The following is a 15,513-nucleotide window of genomic DNA, read 5'->3' on the forward strand; positions in this document are numbered from 1 at the left end:
GGATCGGTGAAGAGATATGGAGGAGGAGTATTGCGTAATGGAGATGACGTCCGAGTTGCTAGGAAATTAAGGCCACGCCTGGCCTACTTAGGAAGCAGCTGATGGCGCACGCCGGGCTACTAGAACAAAGTCAGCTCATCAACTGCCGTCCAGATGCAGACCAAGTATATCCCAGGTACCTAATAGCTGTCGCGCTCCATGTATACAAAATACGACAGTACATCAGTGCATGCTTCTTATGCGAATATATTTTGGTATAGACTGACTGGCTTAGTGGTTCTCTGTAGATTTATCGCTCTCTTGGCATAGCCTCGATCTGTGACGACAGCCAGCTTCCCTGGGCCCTATTTTTGGCCTTTGTCCAAGACGAGCGCCGCGCCACGGTGACCATCATCAAGGTCCCGGCCCGGTGGAATCGCTCTGGCCGAAATGGCGAATACGAGGCTTGCTGGTATTTGGTCCATTCAATGCCGGATTGTTTTTGTCCAAGAAACATGCTCAGCCACCCATTGGCCAATGTCAAACCGAGTTCCCGTGCAAGCCGCCGCATCCCTGCAGACTTGTCAGCCCCACATGACATGCGCACGTTCTTGATTCCGCTTTGAGGTTTAGGATTTTCATTCATTGTTTGATTAATCCAAATAATCGTACAAGCATCGTGCAAGCTTTACATCTGGTAACACAATATATCGGCTATACCTGGCCAATGAACTATAATAAAACGCGTAATATACTATAAATACACATATGATAATACGTCAGACACTGGCAAGATGAGTGATTTATCGCGGCGTGCCGTCTACGAGATAGCCCTAACTACCTAGGTATTAACTACGTGGAAGTAAAATATAATTTATACCAGTGACTGTCTCTCAAAACCTACGACCGTGTAATATATATAAATAAGATCTTATTGGCATTCTACAAGTCCTTTCTTCCCTCGCCCATCACCTCCCTCCCATCTTCCAACGTCAAAAGCCCCGTCACAACTACAAGTTGATGTCGGCGAACGCAACTACTCAAAGCTCCCCGAAGCACTGCAATCTCTCAATTTCTGCGTCGCAACCTGGCGGTCATAGCTATGAATTGCTGTCTTTGGGCCATTCAAGCGTATAAAAATGTTGGCAAAGGGTAAAGCAGTATCGAGGACATCTGGACTTGTCCGGAATAGAGATGTCGAGACTGACAGTCTCTCTGGTTGCTCCTGCCTGCCTGGTGGCGCCAACAGCACCAACACGGCCTCGTCGGCTCCCAATAACACTCGTTGCTCCTTCCCCAGCAGGCTGTCAAGTGGCGCTCCTGCTTCGTCAGACGTGCGACCCGGCTTGTGTACTAATAAAACCAAGCACAGCTCCCTTCCTCCCGGCGTTCGCTACCCGTCGTTCGCCACAGCAAAAGCCAAGTCCTCTCCCGCCAGCTCCATTTGTCCCACTAGTGGCTCTCACTTGCCCGCCAACCCTCGCCAGTGTCGTCTCAAGGTGTTTTCGCCGCGTTTTGTCGCCATCTTCGGATGAACGCGCCCATTGGCATCCATATTCGCACTCCGACGTCGCAGCTCTGCGTTGAAACCAGAAGCAAAGTTATCCCGTAATGTCGTACCAACAAAACCCGTACTCCCCGGCGCCTCCCCAAAATGCAGGGCGCGCAGAGAGCGAGGTAAGCTTGTCCGCGAAGTTTCTCGGCGCATCCGGCATCGTCGTACCACCATGAACGAGTTACTTTCCTGCAGAGCGTGTTTGCCCAGCAAGGTGTCAATTTGTACGCATTTGCTAACCATCGTGTTTTTGAAAGGACAATCGCTGGGGAGTTGGCCGTTACGAAATGCAACCCTTGGACAACCAGCGACCAGTCAGCTACCAGCAGCAACCACCACCGCAGCAGCAGCAGTACGATGGGCTTTCAGAAGCGCAATTTCTGGATCAGGTACAGGGCTTGCGCGACGAAATAAAAGCCCTTAATCAATCCCTCGATGAGCTCAATAAGCGTCACAAGCGAAGTTTGGCCGACAGAGACGTCAAGGAGCAGTTCGGCGACTATCACGCTGAATTGCAACATCAGCGAGCTATGATCCAGGATGGGGTCAGGCGCCTTGGGAACGACCTCGCCAGTACCAGTCCCTCCGACAAGGCTCGCCAGACCAAGAAGCGCCATCTACAGTCGTTAAAGACTACGCTACAAAAGGTCGTGGAGAAATCTATCAAGGTGGAACAGGACATCCGGAATGGCGAGGAAGCGGAGAGAATACGCCAGTTGGGGCTTGTCCACCAGGATTGGGACTACTCAAGGCTTCAGGAAGAAGCTCGCCGTGACTGGGGCAATGAAGGCGTCTTCCAGGATGCTGTATGTGCTCCAACTTGTCTCCCTACATGCATCTTCTTGTTGCCCCTTATTCCCAGGCTGACGATTCTGCTAGCTCATGAACAACCGTACTGAACAAGCCACTGAAGTACTCGGCAATGTTCGCGCTCGCCATATGGACTTGCAGCGTGTGGAGAAGGATGTTTCCGAAATTGCCCTCCTGTACCAGGAACTTGCCACCCTGGTTGAGCAACAAGACGAAACTATCGTAGCCACGGAGCAAAACGCCGAATATACTGTCGACAACATGGAGGCCGGTAATCAGCAAGTCAAGGTAGCAACAGACCATGCTCGTCGTGCCCGTAAGCTCAAGTGGTGGTGCCTCCTCCTCTGCGTCATCATCATCATTGTTGTCGCTCTTGGTGTTGCGCTGGGTATCTGCCTCAACGGCAACAGGTGTGGCGGCGGCAAGTAGTGAATGCGGTATTTGTATCATATTTCCACTGCCAGATGGAAAAAGTAGCTGTGGAGCGAAACTTGGGAGCTCAAAACGAGCACGTCATACCTGTCACAAACAATATCACTTTATATCATAACGCCTCGGGAGTCAGAGAAACTTCAAAGAGGTGGGTCGAGTAATATTATATTATGGTTGTTGAGGAGATGTTGGCGCAGAATCAACGTCCAATGTACCTTTTGTCGTTGGATATGCGAAGCATTTCACAGAGAGGAGAAGATGGCCCGGGATGGGTCTGCGACGCATGAAGTGGCATGCAAGCTGAAATCAACACGCCATGGTTGTATGTAAATTGATCAAGGAAAGTCATTCTATGTTCACGAAATACGGGTTTCAGTATAATTTTGTATGAGCAGTAATGTGTAGGAAGGAAGAGAGCAATTTCACGCGTCACGAATCCGTCCATGTAGAACTCGACATCTCTTTATGTACCCGGTACAGCACGGCAAACTTGACCATATTTTACCTCAGACTTCGTCTCTCCATGGTATATCCATTTGTAAAGCACGTTGAATCATTCGGGCACTTCACACACTTGAGCCAATAGACAGCAAAATTTGGAGAGAAGTTCCATAAGTTAAGGTACTTATACATGTACAAGACGACCACGATTTGACGCCGACTGTTCCATCACACGTTTTGTGCCATCCAGTCAGCCACCCACTAAAAAGCCCACCAAAGAAACACTGATGTTTTGATTCATGCCTGCTTCCTATCGCAGGAATCACGAGTCCATGCATTTAACCTGTTCATTCAAGTAATGCACTGTCCACCATCCTACACTTACACTTGCGGCTCTTGCACCTTTTTATCCTGCCTGGATTTTACAGAACGAAAATGATGAGCAATGTTGTTGTTATTTCTTTCTGCCCGTCAAAAGAACGACTTGGATTTGATTGGGTTGTTTATCGGCCCATGCCGAAGCCAGGAGGGGCACCGCCACCAGCCAGCTTAGCTGCTAGCTTGGGGTACTTTTCGGTGACTTGGACTTGTGTCCTGGTAGCTTCGGCGTAAGAGAGCGCGTTGACAATCTCGCCTTCGGTGCGGGCGAGCTCGGCGGCGCGCTCAAAGTATGTAAGGGCTTCAGTGACTTTGTTCTGTTGAAGGAGGAGCTGGGCCATGGTGGCGACCGCTATGTCGCACTCAGGGTCGACTGGATGGGCGTTAGTATGGTGACTGAAAGTGTGTCGCAAAGGGGAGGCTTACTGATCAGAGCCTTCTGGCATAGCTGCTCGGCCTCCTTGAAATCCTGTTTCCACTGGAACAGGGCCAAGGCCTTGTTGATCAGGGGCAGGACGTTCATTGACATGGGCTTGGTCTGCTTCTCCATCTCCATGGCGGTGTCGAACTTCTCAACAGCCTCGGAGAAGTTGCTTTGGTCGAGCAACAGCTCACCATAGTAGTTGTAGACATCAGGCACCTTGGGGAAGTTCTTGATGCATCGGCGGAAAGTGGCCATGGAGGAGGCGATAGAGCCCATCTTGTACTGGGTTACACCGAGCTGGATGTGAGAGAAAATAAAGTCCTTGTCCAGGTCAATAGATTTCTGGTAGTCCTTCTGAGCTTCGGCAAGGTCGCCCTTGATGAAGCTAGCCTGAGCACGGTGGTAGTAGACGTCGGGGTCGTCCTTGTCCTGCTCAAGGGCTTTGGCAAACTCGGCATCGGCCTTGTCTGGCTCTCCAAGCTCCAGGCTGATGCTGGCACGCTTGATATAGCTCTGAATCATGCCAGGATCGAGCTGGATGCTCTTGTCGAAGTCTTTCGTGGCCTCGGCGTGGTTTCCAAGCAGAGTTCGCATAGTGCCTCGGAGGTTGTAGGCCAAAGCCTCGTACTCGCCCAGATCACCCAATTCAATTGCCTTTTCGAAAGCTTGTCTTGCCTGTTCATATCCTTCGCCAGTCTTCTTGTCAAGACCCTGAAGGCCGATTTGCAGCTGGCCCTTGCCCGTTTCAGCGTCCAGTTCGACAGAGTCCTCAAGACCCGCGGGACGGCCTTTCTGTCGGAAGCTCTGGAGATAATTGCCGACGAAAATTGGGCTGGGCAGCTTAGGGGGCCGAGAAGCCATCATCTCCTTGGCACGGTGCTCGGCAAAAACCTTCAGGAGTCGCTCGACAGCCTGGGCGGTGGACTCGCTCTTGAAGTTGTCAATGATGCAGGATGCAGTAAAGTCGAGGAGAGCCTCCGAGTACTTCTTCTGGTGTTCGTAAGCTGTAGCTCGGCGATTGATAGCCTTGATATACTCGGGGTCCATAGTGATGGCGGCAGTAGTGTCCTCGACTACCTTGTCCCATTCGCTCATAGCACTGTAGCAGGCGGCACGGTTGGAGTAGAAGACGGGATCCGGTTTGCAAAGAATGGCCTGGGAATAGAGACCAATGGCTTTGTTGTATGCCTTGTCACCGTAGGCTCGGTTGCCGGCCTGCTTGAGTTTGGCGGCATACTGCTCACGTTGCTCAGGCGACAACTTGGTGACAGTAGCTTCGTCGATCTCGGGGATTTCGTCTTCACTCTCAACGGCAACACTCTTGGCTTGGGATGGAGCTGGGGTGGGTTCGTTGGTCTCGGCAGCCTTGCGCTCGGCTTCTTTTCTCTTCCGTCTCTCCTTCTTGCTGAGCTTGGGCGGTGAGTCTGGCCTAGGTTTCTGTTGCAGATCAAAGTCAGTTCTTGATGATTGTTTGGTTTTTGATATACACAATTGAGGTGTCTGGCCAGTCGCTTAGGGATGCGAAGCCTCAGGGGCACAAGCCGTTACCCGAGGAGTGTGCGAATTGAATATGCCGAACGTACCGAATCAGAATTCAAGTAATAGACAACCCCAGCACCAGTGACTACAACGGCAACACCGGCAATGGTGTAGACGACGGCCTTGTTTTCCGATACCCAAGAGGAAATGCGATCCCAAGTCGATGAGGGCGCATCTACGGGGATGGCTGTTGGCCTCACAGGAGGCACAGACGGTAGGGGGTTGGACATGATGGAAATGATGGAAAGGTATGAGAAGCTATAAAAACAACAATTATATTAAAAAGGACAAGGTTGAAGAAACGGCCGCTGAAATGGTGCGAGAACCAGAGGGCAGGCCGGGACGATGGAGGTGCGTGGGAGAGCTGCTGCAAAGCTGAGCACGCGCAGAAAAAGCTGGACCAGTCGAATGCGAATGAACCAAACCAGACCGGTCTTGAGCGTTTGAACCACTGGAACGAGCCGGCTGCAAAATTTCAAGCTCCGGCCCGCGTCAAGGTCGTCATACCAGACGGCTTAGTAACTCGCCTGGGCCCGGTTTTCTGCGGGCCTCTTGCAAGGTCGCCGTCCAATCTTTGAGTGCGCGATGATGGGCCGTGATGCATCAGGACTAGACGTGTATGGATGGATGGACAATAACGGGCTGTTTCCAGGGTCTGCTGGCCCGAGTTCCCTTAACGGATGTTATATCGTCAACACGCTTTACACGTAAAGCACCCAATTGCGCTTTCCAAACTCGCAAACTCGTTAAGGTGCATTCGCCATTGGGACGGCAAACCAAGGCAATGGCCGCGTCAATCAAGTAGCTCAGATGCTGAGCAAAAACGGCCTAAACTCATGGGTAAATTAATTGAGGCTTTGCGAGCACCAAAAGTTCATTATGCGTCTCCATTGTGCATAATAAATCAAGCAAGTGTCTGGTTGGATGACTTGCGATCCACACTGGCCCTCATCACAAGTTCACAACAGCCAATGGAGGTTCGGATATTCCCTCGTTGAGCATCATTCTCGTCCGCAAGCCGCAATGCAGTTCCCCATGGCATCGGTATTAATGGAATAGGCTTGTCTTCACATAGTTCCTGCGCCTTCTCAACACAGTACGGATCACCGCCCATCACTCCAATAACAGAATATACAGAACGGAGCAGCGGGTGGCCATTCTCCCAAAAAGCTGAGATTGCTTTGCGTGCTTGGTTGTGCATGTGTACCCTACAACGACTACAAGCAATAACCATAGCCTTTCTCCTGAGACCAAGTGCAGCCGCATTGCAACTTCTACCATGGCAAACGACTTTTCTCTCTTCACGTCGCTCCGATTTGATGTCAAGCTCAAGCAGGTCCCATCCATGGGCCTAGAGTATGCTGGATGGAACTACCGAAATGAGTCACCACTCTACATGCTCGACTATCACCGCGATCGCATGCTGCGGGCTGCCGTGCATTGGAATTGGAACAAGGTGATTGAAAAGCTATCTGGAGACGCAGGCCTTAGAAACCTTGCTGAAGCAGCTGAGGCTGCAGTTGGCCCTTCGGAGACTGGGCCATTTCGACTGCGAATATTGGTCACAAAACAAGGCGACATCTCGTTCCATAAGTACGACACTCCTGCCCTCGATATTGGCAACTTTTTCCCAGAGTCACTCCCTGCACCAGGAACATTACCGAGCCCAAGCCAGCCGCAGGTCCCTCCGTTGTTTACCGTTGTCGTGGACAGTGTTGATTCCTCAAGGTCGGAATTCACCCATTTCAAGACCACCAATCGGGCACTGTACGACGATGCCCGGAGCAGAGCTGGCATAGGCTCCCTCGGTGCAGCAAATAGCGTCGAGGTCTTGGTGATCAACGAACAAGACAACACCATCATGGAGGGAAGCACTACGACACCATACTTCTGGCGTAGTGGGAGATGGGTTACGCCGCCCGTGTCTGCCAAATACAGTAGACAAGGTGGGAGTGGAGGAAATGATGGCACCTCCCGACGATGGGCCCTGGAGCGGTGAGTAAGAAACGGCATGGTTACCGTTGGTTGAAATTGCTGATCGTCTTTTGCTAGAGGCTTGGCGGTTGAGCAAGCAATCAGGGCTGATCAACTTCTTGACGGAGAAGCTTGCTACATAAGCAATGGTGTTAGTGGATTTAGGTTTGGAACCGTCAGTTTGAAGAGAAAGGGCCAATGATTGACAAGGTAAAATATTGATAACGAGCTCACGGCATATATTCTACTGGTGTAAAAAAAAATTATTTCCGATGGGTGGAATCATGACTCTTGGCCACCTACCTACCTACCTAGGTAGGCAGGTAGTTATGTGTCAAGTACATGAGAACGAGGACTCAGTAACATCAATTGATGTTTTGGATTGGCGAGGTTCAGCGCGAAGGTGAGGTGGGAAGGAAGGACCCTTGGGAAGCTAGGAGGGCAAGTGGGGTTCTAGAACAGCTTCAAGCCAGAAGACGCATCAACGCGCGAGTCAAAACTCAACATGACATGATTGATTACGTCGACTTATTTTGGACAGCAGAACCCCAAGGCTCAATGTTGAAGACTTTTATTTCGTGTTGATGATGTGCCGTCACGGTCAACGACGCCGAGTTCATTAGGCATCCCGCTGATCTCTGGTTTGTCGCGCTGCGGTCCGAAGGGCTTTATCAATTGTCCATCTGTCCATCGGGGTTGCACAGCTAAAGACGCAAGGCCACCGCCGTTATCCATGCGCCGCCTTTCGCAATCTTTGCACGGCATGATGTCGTCGTCCCGTGATGTCGAAGGCGAGACTGCCCTCGCGGATATGGTTGTCTCTGGTCGTCAGTCTTATGAGGCGCAGCAGTACAAACGGGCTCTGGAACAGTTCACACGAGTGAGAGCCCGACAACCCCTATTGTGCAAGAGTGAGACCTCTTCTGACGTTTTGATAGGCAATGAAATACTGTCCTTGCGCTAGGGGGGTCAAACGTGAGAGGTGTACATGCAAGAATTTTGAAAGGGTCGCTGCTGAGGAGGGTTCCATCTTCAAAGAAGCCATGTATAACTGCAAATGCGACGTCGGGAGGACCTTCAACAAGTGTGACAATAGGAACCACATCCAGGCCTTGGATTACCGAGCTGCCACATTTGAAGCATTGGGTAAACTGGATCGTGCCAAGAAAGATGCCGAATGGATTTTGGAGCTGGCTCCAAGACTTCCAGATGTAAGTGAACTTTCCTGGTTGAAGTCCGCCTCGCACTGACAATAGACCATTAAGGGATATCTTCGCCTGGGCAAAGTAGCGCGGCTACAAAAGAACCATGAATTCGCGTGGAAGATCTACAATGCTGGCATCAGCATTAATAAAAATGTAGAAGTGGCGTCATCGCCAAAGTTACAGGTGCATTCTGCCAAGCCCGAGCTCGCAGACGGCATATTGGACTGACGTGAATTTAGCAACTTTACAAAGCCCGAACACCGCTTCACAGACATTTCTCTAGGAAGGATCCCCTCCGGCTGCCTACAGAGATTGCGATGCTTATATTCTCATACATGGAATTTGCTGAATTGCCGTATGAGCCCTGCTTAAATCTAGCCGAAGATCCTTGTACTGACGTTCTTTGCGTAGTCCATGTTTAGGCGTCTGCAAGCTATGGAGACGCACCTTGACAAGCCCTTTGCATGATCGGTTATGGAGGACAATGATATTTCCTGGCAGAGGCATGAAGCGTGCCCCTCGATACGATGCTCTGAAGAAGATGCTGTCTTGGGCAGGCAAGGGCGGAGCGAGGAAGATCGTCATCCCGCTACCGAAAGCATTTCTACTAAACCAACAAAAGCTAACGCTACTCTTGAGAGCATCCCCGTGCTTAGAATACTTGGAAATCGGCCCACAATTCGATATCCTAATGTTTCCACCCAAAGAGAATATGTGGACAAAGCTACGGCATGTTTCTATCAATGGCACTGGTGATCCCGCTAAACCGGCTTGGAGTACACCCGTAATTCCAATAGGCGGATTTCCCCTGGCGTTTCTTAACAACGCTGCGGCTTCGCTGGAGCATCTTGTTCTCACCGGAATACCAGAGCAGTGGTATATGACACAGTCTGTGCCGTTTCTTCCCAACCTAAAGACCTTGCGGATGTGCAACATTTCTACATTACGCCAGTCATTTCCTATAGTATGTTCTCTCAGAAACGGTGATCAAATAGCTGAACAAAAAAGAGGACTAACCATCGTCATAGTTTTTCCTCTCTGACGCCTTCCCTCGACTTGAGCAACTCTGGATCGGCCCCAACATCCCAAACCTTGACTCAAACTCCCTATCCGGCTGGCGAGAAAAGTGGCATACGATGTGGAACCATCTCAAAGTCCTCATATTTGAGGAATCATCCGTTGTCGGCCCCATTTCCCAAGTCGAGAATTCGCTCCTCACGCTGCGTCTTTTGACATGCCTAAACAACGGCAACTCCCTACAACACATCCGCTTCGACATCCCCTCAGACAACGAGGATCGACATGGCAGGCATCGCGTATTCAGCAACAGTCGTACTTTATACGGTGATATTGATATACCCCAATATCCCGAATTTCGGAACCTTCACTCACTCGCCTCCAAGTCCTTGTGCATCTCCCCAGACATATTAAGAATCGTATTTTCTGATGCTTTGAATATGGGAAAAATACAATCATTTGACATTGTATTTCCAATAGAGTCACTGAACGATCGTATCGGAGACAGGAGCATTACTCACCTCAAGGGATACGAATGGCTTCGTGGCGCAGCATCTATCACGTCCATGGGCTGCTACAGGTTCCGATTTAGATCGTACCCCCGAAACGATGATGACCTACCACTTCCCCCATTTCTGGCGAGCTTTCCGAATCTCAAAACGCTGAGTATTTTCTCGGAGCATTATGAGGAGGCGGAATTTGCTGGCGTAGTGGCAGCCATTCTGAAGGTGACTACATTAAAGACAATCTATACAACATCGGTCAAAGGCGCGGTTATGGATCAGTTGAGGACGGTTGCAGAGAGCCAGGGCGTCAAGTTGATATGGGGGCATCAGCCACAGGCATGGCCGGTGCCATTGGATGAATCGTAAGGAACACAAGAGCCATTTGTTTTGGACACAGGATAAGGACCGACATTGGCGACTGCTTGTGGATTTGGATATGGAAAGACCAAATTTTGTCTATAAAGTCTATTCTAGATAGTAGTGGCATTATGATAAATATCACTCCCCTGACTGTTCACGCTGTATATAATCCAACTCCTCAAGCATGCTGATCCCAAACACAAAAGCCCTCCCAAGCCAACTTATCCCCTGCCAACCTTGAAGGACAATATCTATAGACGTCAGCAAGCAGTCAAGCAACAGCCATTGCAGGCCCGCCGCCCCTTCACAAAAAAAGAAAAAAAAAAGAAGGAAGGAAGGAAGGAAAGAACAATAAACTTACATCATTCTTCCCAACAGCAACGTAATCGTCCTCGGCCACTCTCAAACCCCCAATACCTTCAACATAGGCAATCGGCGCATCTCCCATGACCTTCTTCGCAACATCCCCCACCGTCGACCCCTTCTTGACGAGCACACAATCCCGAAACACAACCTTGGACTCTGACGCCCCGGAGCTAAAGGTTGCTGTATTCCTCACCGGAAACACGGGGACCAGCCCTAGCAGCTCTGCCGCCCTCGTCAGAACCTGCACGACGCCCGTCGACCCGAACCGGTAGAGCACCATGTCCTTTAGGTTCTCTATCCGGTTGCGATTCTTCTCATCCAGTTCTTTCAGGCCCCCGCCGTCGGGGTCGCCCTGCTCAATGAGATCCTCGCGCGTGTCTATGAACTCGCTCCCCTCGACGTACTTTATGTACCCCTGTTTGGCCATTTTCCGCAAAAAGATTTCCGAGATTGCGGAGCAGAGAACGATTGTTTTGGGGTCCTGCATCTTTGCGATTTTGGAAATGTTCTTGTCGGCGTCCGGATGGTCGATTTTATTGAGGGCAATGACGGTGGGGAACTTCTCGTCGACAAAGGCGTTGACAATGTGCGCGACCGTCTCGTCGGACCATTCCTCGAGGGGCTCCTTGACGGCGGCCCTGTCCAGGGTGCGGGCGATGACGGTCGACGTGGCGCCGTACCCGGAGAACTGGCCCTGGAGGGTTTCCACGGCGGTGGCCTTGACGGCGACGTGGCGGCGGCGGATGCTGGGCCATCGCTGCATGAGGTTGCCGAGGATCCAGGCGACGATCTCGCTCCGCAGCCAGGCGATGTCGACGGAGGGGTCGTAGCCGCGCGTTTCCTTGCCCTCGGCGTCCACCGTGCCCGAGGCGTCGACGACGTGTATTAGGGCGTCGGCGTGGCGGAGGTCGTCGAGGAACTTGTTGCCCAGGCCGCGGCCCTGGTGGGCGCCGGGGACGAGGCCGGCTACGTCGAGGAGCTCGATGGGCACGGAGCGGCGGCCGTCGACGCAGGCGCCGTAGTTGGGCTTGCAGCGGTCCGAGACGTTGTGGCGGGCGCAGGCGCAGTCGATCTGGAGGTAGCCGATTGCTCTTTGGGGGTCGATGGTGGTGAAGCTGTGTGGCGCGTGTTAGATGCCGAGTTTTGGGAGCGGACACGGAGTGTAATGTACGTACGGAAAGTTGCCTGGTTTTCGGGAGAGCGTTGTCAGCGGGTTTGCGCGCATTTCATTGAGGCAGTGGGCTGGAGCTTTGCGTACCGACTTTGGACGAGGCATCTGTCAGGCTGTTTAGGGTTGTGCTCTTGCCGGCTGAGGGTTTGCCTACGAGGCCGATGAGCGGATCGCGAGGCATGGCGGGGTTGTTTCGCCGCCTGAGACGGACGCGAGGATGTGTAGGAGGCCTCTCGTTGCGCAAAATATGGCTATATGATGGGAGAATTGGAGGGATGCAGGGAGGATTGACTAGACAGGGCGGCTGCGGTATCTACCCCCTTGGAGGCGTAGGCTTGTGCAAAGGAGGAGTTCGTGCGATGGTCCGGTTCTTGAAGTCGCAAAATTTGGAGATGCGAGGTGGACAAGGCTGATGCCCCGCCATGAATGGATCCATCGGTCGGTTCTGCAGGCACTAAAAGGGTAATAATGGGTCCAACGGCCCCATCCTGGTCAAATTGGGACCAGACCGTCACTTACACCAGGCGTCTCCATGTGTTCCCGTGCCATTGATCAATCACCATATACTTTAAAGAATTTAGTGGGTTGGGTGAAATTTAGGACAGTTAGAAGATCTTTGGTTGTCGGACCAAAATTTTTGGCCGCTACAGGATACATGGGTGTGAGTTTGACCAGACAAAACACCTCGAGAACAAGACACTACATCAACTACCTTCAAATGGTCCCGATGTTAGGTTATGAAGTTGACGCCGCTTTTGGCAGCAACGACCCGTAGGGCTGTCACTTTGCACGACCCCCAAGGGACCCCTCTCGAGTCTCGAGCCTTTTTATCCCGGAAACCACATGCAACATTGAACATAATGAAATGCGGCCACGCAGAAGCTCAGAAGCCCTTTTAACTAACAGAACACTACGGCGGACGGGAACAGTCCAGAAAGGAGCTCAGAGACGGATGATGGACAGTCTTGATGGTTAGTTACACTACATTGATATAGCCTTCGTAGACGTCAACCTTTTGCATGTCCATGGTAGGAATTAAATCAAGCATCAGTCTGGTTCATACACAACACGATCAAGAACATATCGCTATCCTCGCCTCACTGCTGGCTTACTCCAGTAAACTACGGCCTACAACAAAGCGATCAAGTGAAACGGCGGCAGCGAGGAACCGGAAAGTGGCTTCTAGAGCAATTCCACTAGGGGGGCTTGAGGTAGAGAATCAGAAGCCATTCTGCCCAGGTATCCCCGGTGCAGACAAAACAGTCCTGACGTCAGTTGCGGTTAATCTTCAGTTCAAAACACGTCCCGCGTATATCTACTTTGACTACCAACAGCACCAAACCGAACGGACGCGGCCATCCCTGGACGAACGCCTCAAGTCCATTTTCCTCTATAGTATGGTATGTGCACACAATTCACCAGAGTCAACGGTAGCCGCAGAAGCAGACCCCGCACGCACCCAGGTCGAGCTGTAGTTTTATGCGGCCGCTTCTGCGACCTCTGTTGACGTGTCATTCACGTGAGACGTATTGGACGAAGTCTGGGCTTATTTCAAGACGAGCACGCTGACGGGTCGACCAAAGGTCACGGCTGAGACTTCAATGACAGACATGTCGAGTCACCTTGAGAAAGTCCAGCGCTCTAGGTCGGATTGCGAACGGGATGCCGGGCAGTTATGGCTGAAGATATGTGAGCTGCAAGAGGCTCAAAAGAAGTTGGAAACGGAGATTGAGCAAGAGAAAGGGAAAGAAAAGACGCCAAGATAAATAGACTTACAAGTTATACTTTTGTATTATTTCTTCAGCCTGTTTAGTGGCTTCCTTGGCCTTTGCGTTTAGTGCTTGCAGATTCAAAGGTTCTTCTTGAATATAAAGCCCACGGTCCTTCAAGAACCTCGTATATTCCTCGCATAGCTCCGCCTGCTGTTGTACTTGTTGTCGGATTGCATCGTTGGATTCGTAGTAAGTATGGACGGAAGCGCGCAAGTTTCCAGTTGGACAAAGTCTTTCATAAAAGCGGGCGACGATTTCTGCAAATTCAGTAGGGTATCGGATGATGTGAGCAACGTACAAAGCTTCGTTTGGCTCTTCGTTTGGCTCTTTGTACCATTGCCTTAGGAGCTGACCGCAGGCCGAGTTCGTTTTAGCCTTTTCTTTGAGAATACTGCGAAACTCGCCATGTGTGTTATGGAATGCCATGATACTGTTCTCGTCCACACCAGGGATCCACGGTGGTGGCGAGAATAATAGCCCGGGAACAGTGCTTGCATCATCCCAATCAATAATGCCATTGATTTGCAGGTCATCACCCACGATTATGTTTGGAAGTCGCAAATCTGAGTGATGGAGAGGATATCCATCTTCTTCTAAACCGGGCTCTACGTCAGTAAAATATTTCCCCATGAAATGGATCGCGAAGGCCTCAAGTTTAATGTCGTCGATAGTCTGGTCGGCAGCTGGAAGCGCCAGCGAGTCAGAGATGATCTTGAGTTGGCTTTTCATGTACTCTTGTACTGACGTAGTTGGAGGGACGCTACGTCGGAGCTCATTTAGCGGTATCGATCGCAAATCACCAACTTCCGGGAGCCGCCCTTGCTTTTGAGCACCAGGGATCCCAGCGCTGGGAGCTTGGTCTGTCGTAGCTCAACGAGGATGTCGATTAGCTGTCAGAAAAATTTCGCTCGCTGCTCAGTTGTCGATTCAAATAGCATCCGCCGTGCAAGACTTTGACCGGGGATAAAGTCTACAATGAGGAAAAAGAATTCCATGTCGCCATTGTCCGATAATTGTTCATTAGAGCCATATGCGCGAACACGAGCTACCGGGACTCGTGTTGTGTCCTTTAGATACTCTGAAATAGCGACGTGGCCGAGTATTTTCTTCCATGGATCGTAAACGAATGGCAGGATCGGAATTCGGACGACGCATTTTGTTTCATCGCCAAATTCGATGATGAAATTGGCATTAAAACTCCCGCTGTTGCAGCTTAGAATGCGACAGGATGTTTGTGTGCTGTGACGCAAGGCCAGTGCCTTGACCTTTTCGTGAGAGATTGCGGAAATGAAATATGATCGTCGTCGTTCGTCCTGCTCAGGAGTGGCTGGGAAGTCGTGGACCCACGATGCTGATCGTTCTCCAAAAACAATGCTAAACAGAGTATGTTGAAGCTTGCTAAAGCCTTTTACCAGCCTGGGAAAAGTACTTAGCAGCCTCTGCCAAAAAAGATGCATCCATGATGGCAACATTTTAATACCTGGAAATAGCCCATCAGAAGCAATAACCTCCTGATCAATGACATATACCGCCTGCCAAATATAGATATTCTGCCACTCTCAGATAACTACCTAGGTACCTAGG

At 51.0% G+C, this 15,513-nt stretch overlaps 8 protein-coding genes across 8 annotated transcripts; 5 read left to right on the forward strand and 3 right to left on the reverse strand.

The window, feature by feature from the left end:
- The first annotated feature begins 837 nt into the window (after positions 1-837).
- Positions 838-3,465, forward strand: J3458_004493 (uncharacterized protein). Its single transcript, XM_007809310.2, has 3 exons — positions 838-1,656; positions 1,792-2,340; positions 2,414-3,465. The coding sequence occupies exons 1-3, from the start codon at positions 1,591-1,593 to the stop codon at positions 2,771-2,773; spliced, it is 975 nt and encodes a 324-aa protein (XP_007807501.2). The 5' UTR covers positions 838-1,590; the 3' UTR covers positions 2,774-3,465.
- TOM70_1 (TOM (translocase of outer membrane) complex component) lies at positions 3,466-5,959 on the reverse strand. Its single transcript, XM_066118245.1, has 2 exons — positions 5,603-5,959; positions 3,466-5,456 (listed from the first exon to the last, which is right to left on the reverse strand). The coding sequence occupies exons 1-2, from the start codon at positions 5,786-5,788 to the stop codon at positions 3,948-3,950; spliced, it is 1,695 nt and encodes a 564-aa protein (XP_065976847.1). The 5' UTR covers positions 5,789-5,959; the 3' UTR covers positions 3,466-3,947.
- An 878-nt stretch (positions 5,960-6,837) lies between these two features.
- ABZ2_1 (Aminodeoxychorismate lyase) lies at positions 6,838-7,734 on the forward strand (the record flags this gene model as incomplete). The annotated part of the gene is made up of 2 exons (XM_007809308.2): positions 6,838-7,553; positions 7,611-7,734. The coding sequence occupies 2 exons, from the start codon at positions 6,838-6,840 to the stop codon at positions 7,732-7,734; spliced, it is 840 nt and encodes a 279-aa protein (XP_007807499.2).
- Positions 7,735-8,295: 561 nt separating this feature from the next.
- J3458_004496 (uncharacterized protein) lies at positions 8,296-8,965 on the forward strand (the record flags this gene model as incomplete). The annotated part of the gene is made up of 3 exons (XM_066118246.1): positions 8,296-8,412; positions 8,471-8,743; positions 8,798-8,965. The coding sequence occupies 3 exons, from the start codon at positions 8,296-8,298 to the stop codon at positions 8,963-8,965; spliced, it is 558 nt and encodes a 185-aa protein (XP_065976848.1).
- A 256-nt stretch (positions 8,966-9,221) lies between these two features.
- On the forward strand, positions 9,222-10,626 carry J3458_004497 (uncharacterized protein; the record flags this gene model as incomplete). The annotated part of the gene is made up of 2 exons (XM_066118247.1): positions 9,222-9,701; positions 9,766-10,626. The coding sequence occupies 2 exons, from the start codon at positions 9,222-9,224 to the stop codon at positions 10,624-10,626; spliced, it is 1,341 nt and encodes a 446-aa protein (XP_065976849.1).
- A 116-nt stretch (positions 10,627-10,742) lies between these two features.
- J3458_004498 (uncharacterized protein) lies at positions 10,743-12,548 on the reverse strand. The gene is made up of 3 exons (XM_007809306.2): positions 12,162-12,548; positions 10,982-12,101; positions 10,743-10,871 (listed from the first exon to the last, which is right to left on the reverse strand). The coding sequence occupies exons 1-3, from the start codon at positions 12,260-12,262 to the stop codon at positions 10,842-10,844; spliced, it is 1,251 nt and encodes a 416-aa protein (XP_007807497.2). The 5' UTR covers positions 12,263-12,548; the 3' UTR covers positions 10,743-10,841.
- Positions 12,549-13,176: 628 nt separating this feature from the next.
- On the forward strand, positions 13,177-13,632 carry J3458_004499 (uncharacterized protein; the record flags this gene model as incomplete). The annotated part of the gene is made up of 1 exon (XM_066118248.1): positions 13,177-13,632. The coding sequence occupies one exon, from the start codon at positions 13,177-13,179 to the stop codon at positions 13,630-13,632; it is 456 nt and encodes a 151-aa protein (XP_065976850.1).
- A 143-nt stretch (positions 13,633-13,775) lies between these two features.
- Positions 13,776-14,705, reverse strand: J3458_004500 (uncharacterized protein; the record flags this gene model as incomplete). The annotated part of the gene is made up of 3 exons (XM_066118249.1): positions 13,776-13,836; positions 13,934-14,612; positions 14,675-14,705. 3 exons carry the CDS (start codon positions 14,703-14,705, stop codon positions 13,776-13,778), a joined length of 771 nt encoding a protein of 256 aa, XP_065976851.1.
- Positions 14,706-15,513: the final 808 nt, after the last annotated feature.

Source organism: Metarhizium acridum (assembly GCF_019434415.1).
Source record: "Metarhizium acridum strain ARSEF 324 chromosome Unknown scaffold_29, whole genome shotgun sequence".
In the NCBI taxonomy this organism is placed as follows: Eukaryota; Fungi; Ascomycota; class Sordariomycetes; order Hypocreales; family Clavicipitaceae; genus Metarhizium; species Metarhizium acridum.

Coding starts and splice junctions, on each gene's coding strand:
- J3458_004493 (XM_007809310.2), top strand. CDS start 1,591: ATGTCGTACCAACAAAACCCGTACTCCCCGGCGCCTCCCCAAAATGCA. Junction 1,657..1,791: donor CAGGGCGCGCAGAGAGCGAG/GTAAGCTTGTCC, acceptor TGTTTTTGAAAG/GACAATCGCTGGGGAGTTGG. Junction 2,341..2,413: donor AAGGCGTCTTCCAGGATGCT/GTATGTGCTCCA, acceptor CGATTCTGCTAG/CTCATGAACAACCGTACTGA.
- TOM70_1 (XM_066118245.1), bottom strand. CDS start 5,788: ATGTCCAACCCCCTACCGTCTGTGCCTCCTGTGAGGCCAACAGCCATC. Junction 5,457..5,602: donor ATTACTTGAATTCTGATTCG/GTACGTTCGGCA, acceptor GATCTGCAACAG/AAACCTAGGCCAGACTCACC.
- J3458_004498 (XM_007809306.2), bottom strand. CDS start 12,262: ATGCCTCGTCCAAAGTCGGTACGCAAAGCTCCAGCCCACTGCCTCAAT. Junction 12,102..12,161: donor CGAAAACCAGGCAACTTTCC/GTACGTACATTA, acceptor CGCGCCACACAG/CTTCACCACCATCGACCCCC. Junction 10,872..10,981: donor TTGCTGTTGGGAAGAATGAT/GTAAGTTTATTG, acceptor TGACGTCTATAG/ATATTGTCCTTCAAGGTTGG.